The following is a 9,798-nucleotide window of genomic DNA, read 5'->3' as shown; positions in this document are numbered from 1 at the left end:
CGGCGACGGGGACGCCAACAAGTACGACCCGGACAAGGACAGCACCAACGCCACCGTGTACATTTCGTGCGGGGCCATCGCCTTCGTGCTCATCGCCGGCGTCTTTGCCAAGGTGGCCTACGACAAGGCGCGGCGCCCGCCCCGGGAGATGAACATTCACAGGTACTTTCATGAGCATTCGCTCCTTCCCCTGATCCCCCTCACCGAGCTTCCCCCTTGGCACAGTCTGCTCAGGGTTTCTCTAGTGAGAAACTGCGGCCACTCGCCCTGGAAGACAGCGTGGTGTCAAGCTAGAAACCCTGCAGCTGCCCAGCCGAGGGCTCTGTTTGAGTGCCCAGCTGTGCAGCCTGCCCGAGAGTTTCCCGTGGCACGGCTCCTCCAGGGATTCCCCCTTTGGACTTGCTGCCCAAGGGCTCAGTTTTTACACCGCTGTCCAGGGGCTCTTCCCCCGTGCTCTCTGCCTGAGGAGTGTCCCTGTGAAGCACCCACTCGGGTCTCTACGCTTTGCTCTGGCTCTCCATGAGTTTCCCCTGCCAGTCCTTCAGAGGATTTCCCCAGTGCCATGTCTCTCCGACGGCTGTGCCACCTGGCCAAACGATTTCCCTTTGTGCTGCCGCTTCGAGGGGTCCCCCCTTGAGCCATTTATCCAAGGGTTTCCCCCTTCGCGAGGGCTGTGTAAGGGTTCCCTTGGACAAAGGGTTTTCCCTTTCCATCCTCTGCCCGGGAGTTCCTCCTCCCTACGGTCCGACCAGGGCCACCCGCATCCCTCTGTCCATCCCACTGCCCACCCCAGGGCCCGTCCTGGTGCTCCGCGGCCGCGATTGTGCTCTCCTGTCGCGAGTTCAGCACCGGCTCCGCGGACAGCTCCGGGACAGCTCCCGGATAATTCCCGGGCTATTCCCGGGTAATGCCCGGACAGCTCCGGGACAGCTCCGGGACAGCTTCGGGTTAATTCCCGGACAGCTCCGGGAGAGCACCCGAGTAATTATTTCCCGAGCTGTTCCCGGACAGCTCCCGGATAATTCAGCCGACCCCGGCCCCCCGGCCCTCCTTCCTGCCCCCGGCACCCCCTCCTGCCCCTGGCATTCCCCTCCTGCCCCCGGCATTCCCCTCCTGCCCCCGGCGCCCTCCTCTACATCCCAGAACGTCGCCCTTGCCCCTCGGCATCCCGGCACCCCTCTCCTGCTCCCCAGAGCCTCCCTCTGCACCCCGACACCCCCTTTTACCCCTCGGAGCCCCCTTCTGCTCTCCGGCACCCCGATACCCCCATCCTGCCCCCCGGAGTGACCTCCAGCATCCCGGCTGGGCTCCCCTGCACTCTGCATCCCTCCTCCTTTCCCCGGGACCCCTCCACATCCTCCTGCCCCCAGGCATGCCCCTCCTGCCCCTGGGACCTCCGCACATCCCTCCTGCCCCTGGCACTCCCCTCCTGCCCCCGGCACTCCCTCCCTGCACCCGGGGATCCTCAGCAGCCCCCAGACGCCCCCATCTCCCCTCCAAGCCTCCCCAGAGCTCCCCCAGAACAGCCGCGGATCCTGTCCTGTCCTGTCCTGTCCTGTCCTGTCCTGCCTGGTCCTGCCCGGCCAGGGGGAAGTTTGGGATGTGCAGAGGGGATGGATCAGAACCCCCGGGGGAAGTTTGGGATGTGCAGAGGGGATGGATCAGAACCCCCGGGGGAAGTTTGGGATGTGCAGAGGCGATGGATCAGAACCCCCGGGGGAAGTTTGGGATGTGCAGAGGCGATGGATCAGAGCCCCCAGGGTGGTGCTTTCCCCGCGGGGCTGCTGGGGCTGTGTGGGGCGGCTCTGGTGGTGGCAGAGCTCCATTCTTTCCCTGTTTCACTCGCTCCCTCTCGGATCCCGAGCAGCCCATCCCTGCCTGTCCCCGCGGGGCTCGCTGCCCCCTCGCTGCTGTAAGGACAGGAGCTCTCTGTGGCACACACAATCCTGCTGCACAGCAAAAGCTCGGACGGCTGTAGCAATCCTCCTCCTGGACAAATGCGTGTTCTCTCTCAGTTCATATTTATTTTATGATGAAAAAGTCCCTCCAAATGATGAGTGCTGCTTGCATGCTGCGAATGCGAGAGCTGCCTGTGTCTGAACATAAAAACTGGTCAGAAGCTTCTGTAGAAGAGCAGTGCTGGCCATCAGGGGGAAAGTCCTCAACTCTAGCAGATAATGCCTCCTAAAACTGATTTTAGTGAAGATTTTTTAATCAGAACTCCTGAAATCATTGAGCATATTTTAAAGGCTGAACTTCAGCTGTAACCAACAGAGACTGGGGGGAGAAATATTAGTTTCTGGGAGGAAAAAGAGATGAGTGACGCAGTTTTTATTTATTTGGGGTGATGTTTTTGATTTAGACTCCTCCCTGCAGTGAGGACACACTGTGAGGGTGAGGTTTACATTTGCTGGGGGTCTGGCCCACATATTCCACTCCAAATTCCACCTGCCCCTGGTCTCTGCAAGAATTTAACTCCACACTGTCAAAAACTACACACAGCTGTGTAGAGGCAAGGGTCCTGCAAGTGGCTTAGCCAGAAAATCGTTTTTTGTTAATGAAGGGATGGTTCCCCAGCTGGCCAGCTCTTCTGGCTTCAAGGCAACTTTGCCTGGGCCTTATCTTCACACTAAATTTGGAAATCTGGGTTGGATGTCCATATGTTACTTCTGCGCCAGCTCCAGCCTGCTGCAGGGTTGGATCCTTCACCCTTGGAAATCAGAGCCAGTGTTGCCAGACTTGTCTGGATTCTTCCTGATGTTTTCATTTCTTTGATGCTTGCTTTGCTTTATTTAGATAAGTTCTGCTGAAATGATTCACCTGTGTGTAGAAGTATGAATGGCAGATTGAGTGCTCGGGAAGCTTGACTTCCAGAGCATTTTAAGGAGTTGATTGACTTCTATAATATGGTAGCTGGTAAAAGATTATACCTTTCAGAGCTGTGTTACCTGAACTTGATCAACATCACACGAGGGTTTAAATATTTTGAAGTGCATCTCCCGCACTGGGCTGAGTGCTCTGGGTGCTCTAAGCAGAATGTAAATACCAGCAGAGGAATGGTTTGTCTTTGTCTCTGACAGCTGCTGGGGAGGAACAGGGAAGGAGGAAAGCAGGTTGGGGTCAGATATTTCTGTCTGTTTGAGGTCGTGTCAGCTGGAGGGAAGTGTGACATCCAGAATAATTCTCTGTAGTGCTGGCGAGTGCACCAAACCTCAGAGTGCATCCTCTGGGAGGAGCAGGGCAGCAGCACGAGCACAGCTTGCTACAGGGGCTGGAGAAAGCCTCTTGGGCTCGTGTCCCACAGGCGGGGAAGATCAACCAGAACTTCCCTGCGCCTCCCCACGAGCAGGACCACACCGTCGATTTTATTTCCTTGTAAACGCTCACAGAGCAGTGGCGTGTGTGGATATCATCCCTCTGCCCATTCCTCATCCAGCTTTTAAAGAAAATCCTCATGAACTCACTTAGAGAGAACATTGTGAGGGAGGCAGGGCTCCTACAACGTCTGTTGGTGGAAGGAGGGTTTACAGATGCCCAGGAGAGCTGTCAGTGAAGGGCTGGCTGTGCATGTGCAGCTCCGAGCTGGAACCAGCTCCAGTTTCCAGGCACTGCCACGTCCCTTTAAAGCAAAGCACTGCTGTGATTCTGGGCTCACCAGCACTGATTCAGGCCTCTCTAACAGCAGTTAAGTGGAAGTCCTTTGAAAACCAGGAGCTGAAATATTCCTATTGTGCAGAAACACTTGTAATGCTTTCAATGGAACTGATTTTTTAAAATTTTTTTCGGCGAGTACAGGATCTTTGAGCCTGGCTGTATAGAACTGCCTCTTGCTTTGGGGGTTACACAGCCAGAACTTTGCTGGGCTCCAGGTAGGAGCTGGGGCTGGTTTTGAGAATTACACCCAGCAGTGTTGTGTGTGCTGATGCTCTTTCGTGCATTGGTGAGGATGGTTTGTTTCTGTCTCATTGCCAGGACTGTTTTCTTCTCTTGAGCATTTCTTAAGTGAAATTTAAGAGGCATTTGTTTTACTTTCAGTCTGGGGGTGAGTTAGGGAATCCCTGAGCAGGGAATATCAGCTGGTTCTTTCAAAGCTGGGTGAGTTTTAGTGCAGCACGAAGGGGTGACACAGAATGTTCTCATTCCGTGGCCGTGACCCTGCATCCCCACGCTACAGACCACAAATAATTCACAGATGTAGCCCTGCTCCACGACCCCTGCTTAGCCTCAGCAGCAGCCTCTGAGCTGGGAATGCACAGCTTGGAACTGGACTGAAATATCCCCACTGGTCAGCTGGGGCCAGAGGGACATGGGGGCAGAGCTGGCCCCGGGCCACTGGCCGGAGCCCAGCTGCTCTCCTGGGAAGCTGCACAGGGATTTTTCCCAGCAAACCAGCTCTGTGTGCTGCTGAAAGGCCTTGTCTGGCCCTGCATGCAGCGTGGCTGAGGGGTGGGAAGGGGAGAAGGGAAACAGGCTCTGTGCTGGGCTTCACTTCCCCCTCCTCCCACAGCATCTGTGCTGCTGCAAAGAGGGAAGAGCTCTGTGCTGCTCTTCCCTTCAGCCGCTGCCTCTCCTGCTCTGGGAGTGATAACTGCCAGCTTTTAGAGATGAACATCCTCTGCCCATGTAGGGACCTGAGTTTAATTGATCCACTCCTGCTTGTTTCTGCTCCGTGGCTCTGAATTCCAGCAGAGCCAATGGATGTGTCTGCTCCCAGATCCAAGGAGCTGCTGCTCTGTGTGAGCAACACAGCTTGAGATACAGCAGGGTTTGTGTTCCTCAGGCTGCATCCCCCACAGCCCAGGGCCCTGTGCTTGCTGAGGGGCTGCTGGAGGGAGCTGCTTTCAGCTGTGAAGGTTATGAGCAGTGCCTCTCTCCAGCCCTGGTGTTTGAGGCAGGGATCACAGGCAGCTCCTTCAGCTCTGCTCTCTGCTGCTGGAGCCAAAGGATCAAACCCCACGGTCCCCAGGGCAGGGAGGGAGTGCTCTGAACACTCCTGGCCACAGGGACTCTGCAGGAGCTTTTCTTTCTTGGATGCTGTTCCTGCTTCCAGTCTCTTTCCACTGATGTGTTTTTGTGCTCTGCCTTTTTTCACTCTGCTCAGACTCACTCGGGTGCCTTGCAGCTGCTCTTTGCCCTGCTTTGAGTTGTTTAATCCTGATGGCTTCTGAGTCCCTCCTCTGAAGTGCCCTGTCCCTCTCACAGGCACAGAACACAGGTCAGACTGAGCTAAGAAAAACCAAAAAAGGTGCAGCCATAAAATCCCAGAATCACAGAATGGATGGGGTTTGAAGGAGCCTTAAAGATCCTCTCGTTCCACCCCCTGCCATGGGCAGAGACACCTTCACTGGTGACCTCAGACAAGTTCCTCAGGACTGGTTCTGTTTCACACCTGGCTGGGTTTGGGGTTATTCCTGAGCAGGGAGAACACCTGGATCTTGTCCTTTTGCAGGTGAATGGTCCAGATGCAGACCCAAACCCAAACCCAAACCCAAACCCAGGCCAGTGTGTGTCTCTGCGTGCCTGTACCTGTACAAAACATTTTTCCTTTTGTTTCACTTTCGTGCACTGGGAAAGCTCCAGTCTGGAGCCCTGGTTGTGGTTTGCAGTTTGATAATTGGGTTTTTTGCTGTGTTTTCCTCTCTGAGTCTATTTTATGAAGAGATTGACTCTGTGGGAGCACAGAGGCTGCCTGGCCACTGACATCCTCTGGATGCTTCTGGGCTCCTCCTCTCCCTTTGAACTTCTCCCACTACGAGAGGCCAGGCTCAGGAACCGTGCTGCCTCCACCAAATCAGCTCAATGTCTCTAATTCCCATTTATTTGGCATTTTCCTGCTTGCTAATTAACTTTTTCTGTTAGTCCAACTCCATCATGAGGTGTCGAGGGAATCCAGTGTAGCTCTGAACTTCCATTCCTTTCAGTTTTGTAATCTCTTATGTCCTTAACTAGCAGTTGATCTCTGTGCCTTTGGAGATCAGATGCCTTTTAAAATTTCTGTTTCGCACAAGATCTGAACTTTCTGGGGCAGATGAGATCGGGGCATGTGCTGCTTGCCTTTGCCCCCACTCACATGGGCTGGCTGTGCCTCCTCAGATCTGTGTGTGCCCTGCTTGGAGGGCTCAGACATCTCCTTCCCCAGGTGGATAAACACAGAATCCTTCCACAATAAATGCTGGGCTGTGCTGTCACCACAGCCTCCTTTGTCGTGAGGGCTCTTCAGAGCAAGCTCCGCTTTCCTCAGCGAGTTCCAAGCCCCTGAGCTGTGCTCAGAGCAGAGGATTTGGTGTGGAAAACCAGAGCCCCTGTGCTCGACCCCTCCCCAGGTGCACTGTGTGAGCCCTGGGTGCTGTCTCTGTGCTTGTGCCTGGGGATGCACAGCACGAACAGAGCAAGACAGAGCTGGGCCAGCACAGCAGCATCCCCACAGCCTTGCACACCCAGCAAATCCTGCTGGTTTTATTTGCTCTCCTTCCTATGTGCTCTGTCCCTGTCCTGCTCTCCCCTGGTGCCTCTCCTGGTGCATCTCCTTCCAGGGAGCCTCCCCATTGTGCTGCGAAGAGCAGGGTGGGTGCAGGTGGGATCTGGGGGTCCCAGGGCTGCTCCCCCTGCAGCCAGCCTCAGCCTCCAGCACCTGGGGGTACCAATCTTCTCCTGACTCACTGTCCCCAGCAGCCTGGCCATGTCCTGTCCCTGCTGAGGACACTTTGTGCTCAGGGTGACATCTGAGAAACACCCATTGGAAAGATTCATTTTAAGTTTTAGCTAACAAATCTTTACGTGACAGTTTTGTTCTCTTCGGGCTCGCTGCGTCCAGAGGAACTGGTGTCACCCATTTGGTGTCACCCATTTGGTGTCACCCATTTTGGGCTCAGTCACTGCTGGCAATGCCTTGCCCACTTCACAGCAGCAGCCAGAGATTATTCATTTTCTGTTGGACATTGGTGCCACGTGTGTGAAGTGTCTTTGGAGCTGGATTAAATTCCAGGAGCTTCCCGAGTCGTGTTTGGCATTAAGAGTTCTCAAGAGACATCTGATTTTTTCCTGTGTGCCCTGGGCATGCAGGACCTGGCTGGAAGCACCTGGAATGTGGGAATGCCCCAGGTCTGGCCAGCCCTGGGCACACAGGACCCAGCTGGAATGGTCTGGAATGTGGGAATGCCCCAGGAATGTGGGAATGCCCCAGGACCTGGCTGGCACCACCTGGAATGTGGGAATGCCCCAGGAATGTGGGAATGCCCTGGGCACAAATGTCCCAGGACTTGACTGGAGCACTTGGAACGTGGGAATGCCCCAGGAGAGGCCAGCCCCAGGTGTGCCCAGCATCTGGAGCTGCCCAGGGCACGGAGCAGGTGTGGGGACAGCAGCCACGCCATGAATAATGCACAGCTGCTCTCTGTGACAGTGCCTGTGACCCAGGTGCTGTCCCTTCCAGGTGAGCTGGCTCCAGGCTGGATAAATCCATCTCCTGCCATAACTGCCTCTTTCTCTCCCAGTTACTAACAGAGCATAGGGGAGTCTCTAACCTGGCTGGTTTTGTAGTGAAATCCTGGCTGTGCTGGAGTGATTGGAGTTCTGCCACCAGCTCCATCCCTGCTCTGCTTTCAGCAGCTGCAGCTCAGCCAGGCACTGCTCCCTCCACTGCTCTGCCAGACCTGTTTGGTCACTCTCCTTCCACTCCTCCCCAAATTCACAGGAGCTTGGAGCAGGAAATTCTGTTTTCTAGCACCCCCTTGTTAAGATCTGCACGAGAGGGGATTTTTAGAGGTGAATCAGTGAAGTTTTGAGGTGCACCCCTGCATTGCTGGGAACAGGCAGCTCTTCCCACCCAGCGCCCCCATTCCCCTCAGTCCAACCTCATTTCCCTCCCAGCCTGCTGGAGCTGCCACCAGAGCTGCCCTGGTGACAGCAGAAAGGACACGTGTCCCTGAACACCCCCCAATTAACACTCACACGGTTAATTGGTGTTGGCAATCTGTGGCTATGGGGAAAGTGGGACAACACAGCCAGAAAGGCTCTGGGGAGGCCAGCAGGACACTGAGGGAGCAGAGTGAGGTTCTGGGCTGGGTTAGAGGGGCAGGGTGAGCTGGTCCCTCCCAGCTTCACCTTCTCCCTGACTACAAAGCCACATTTGGGATCAGAGTCTGTCACTTCCCCTTCCAGCACCAGCCCCCAGCTGATTGCCAGCCTTGCTGCCCCACTACTTCCATCCACCCCCTTGATTCCTTTGGATTTACACCTAATCCTTTCGATTTTTCCTTCTGAAAGCTGATGAGCCCCAGCGTTCATCCCACTGGGTTTTTCCCCAAATTTGTGCAGAGTGCCATGAGAGCCACCCCAGGGAGCAGGGCCTGGCCTGGGCTGTCCATCTGTGACCGCGTTCACAGGGGTCTGAGGGTGAGGGAAGAGACGAGGATCTGACTCCATGTTTCAGAAGGCTGATTTATTATTTTATGATATATATTATATTAAAACTATACTAAAAGAATAGAAGAAAGGATTTCATCAGAAAGCTAGCTAAGAATAGAAAAAGAAAGAATGATAACAAAGGCTTGTGTGTCGGACAGAGAGTCCGAGCCAGCTGGCTGTGATTGGCCATTAATTAGAAACAACCACATGAGACCAATCACAGATCCACTTGTTGCATTCCACAGCAGCAGATAACCATTGTTTAAATTTTGTTCCTGAGGCTTCTCAGGAGGAAAAATTCTAAGGAAAGGATTTTTTATAAACGATGTCTGTGACATCCACCCATAGATTTCCCTCCAGGGCAGTGCAGCCCCCTGGAGCAGCCTCCCAGCTGGCCCTGGCTGCCCTGGGTGAGGGTGGCACAGAGCCCCAGCTGGGGCTGGCACAGTGGTGACGCGAGGGAAAGGTGTCACAAACCCTTATCAGTGCCACGCTCCAGCTTTGTGCTCCTCAGATAAGAGATGTGGCGTCACAGGAAGGTTCCTGGAGTGTCTCATATCCTTGTGCAGGTGATTAGGGGGCTGCTGACATCAGTGGCACTAATTGTACCCAAATGGCTGCACACGTGGGACACAAATATTCCAGCGAGTCTGTTCTGCTGGAGCTGAGCAGTGGGCACTGAGCCAGCTGGAGCCAGGGGACTGTCACCAACAAATCTGCCTCTTTTAGGTGGGGCTGACCTCCCACCACCCCAGGGCTTTATGGAAATACACTGGAACCACACAGCACTGTGATGGAATTGGCACAGAATGTACCAGCTCCATCCCAGCCGGGCTTGCTGCTTTATTCTGTCCCATTTCCACTGCCCCAGCTCCTCCAGCCCACCCTGTGTGCCCATCCTGTGTGCCCACTCTATGTGCCCAGCTCCCTCTGTGTGCCCACCCTGTGTGCCCAGCCCACCCTGCCCTCTCTGAGTCCCTCCCTTGGAACCCCTGGAATGAAGTTCTGCAGTTCTCCTATTTCCTAGTATCAAAAACGATAACCAACTGTCATCATCACTCCACAACCACCCCCAAACAAACACAGAATTAACCCCAGAACTAACTCCCCCTCCAAAAAAATACCAAACAAAAATACAAACCACGATGACAAATCATCAACAAATCACTCACCGAATTTTACATTCCTGTAGCTTATAAAAAGCATGACACTGAAGATGTCAAGCCTGCTTTGGTGTTTTCTCCTGCTTTCTGAGTGATTGCAGTCTGGACATTCAGAGAGACTTGGACAACTGTTCAAACGAGCCCAGGCCACCGTGGGCCAGTAAATAATGCAGTGGGTGGGATTGAAAAATGGCCCGCAGTGTTCCTGTGCTGCAGATGCCGTTAAATG

The 9,798-nt window shown here is 54.5% G+C and overlaps 1 protein-coding gene across 1 annotated transcript in view; it reads left to right on the top strand.

The window, feature by feature from the left end:
- Window position 1: 1 nt before the first annotated feature.
- SHISA6 (shisa family member 6) overlaps window positions 2-9,798 on the top strand; it is a gene marked incomplete at its 5' end in the record, with an annotated part of 145,833 nt that continues 136,036 nt past the window's right edge. Inside the window, one exon of the mRNA XM_031062698.1 lies at window positions 2-162. Coding sequence (XP_030918558.1) covers window positions 2-162 — 161 coding nt within the window. The remainder of the gene's footprint in view (window positions 163-9,798) is intronic.

Source organism: Geospiza fortis, unplaced genomic scaffold, assembly GCF_000277835.1.
Source record: "Geospiza fortis unplaced genomic scaffold, GeoFor_1.0 scaffold485, whole genome shotgun sequence".
Taxonomy (NCBI): domain Eukaryota; kingdom Metazoa; phylum Chordata; class Aves; order Passeriformes; family Thraupidae; genus Geospiza; species Geospiza fortis.
Note: the sequence above shows the minus strand (reverse complement) of the source record. Positions and strands in the feature narration are given on the sequence as shown.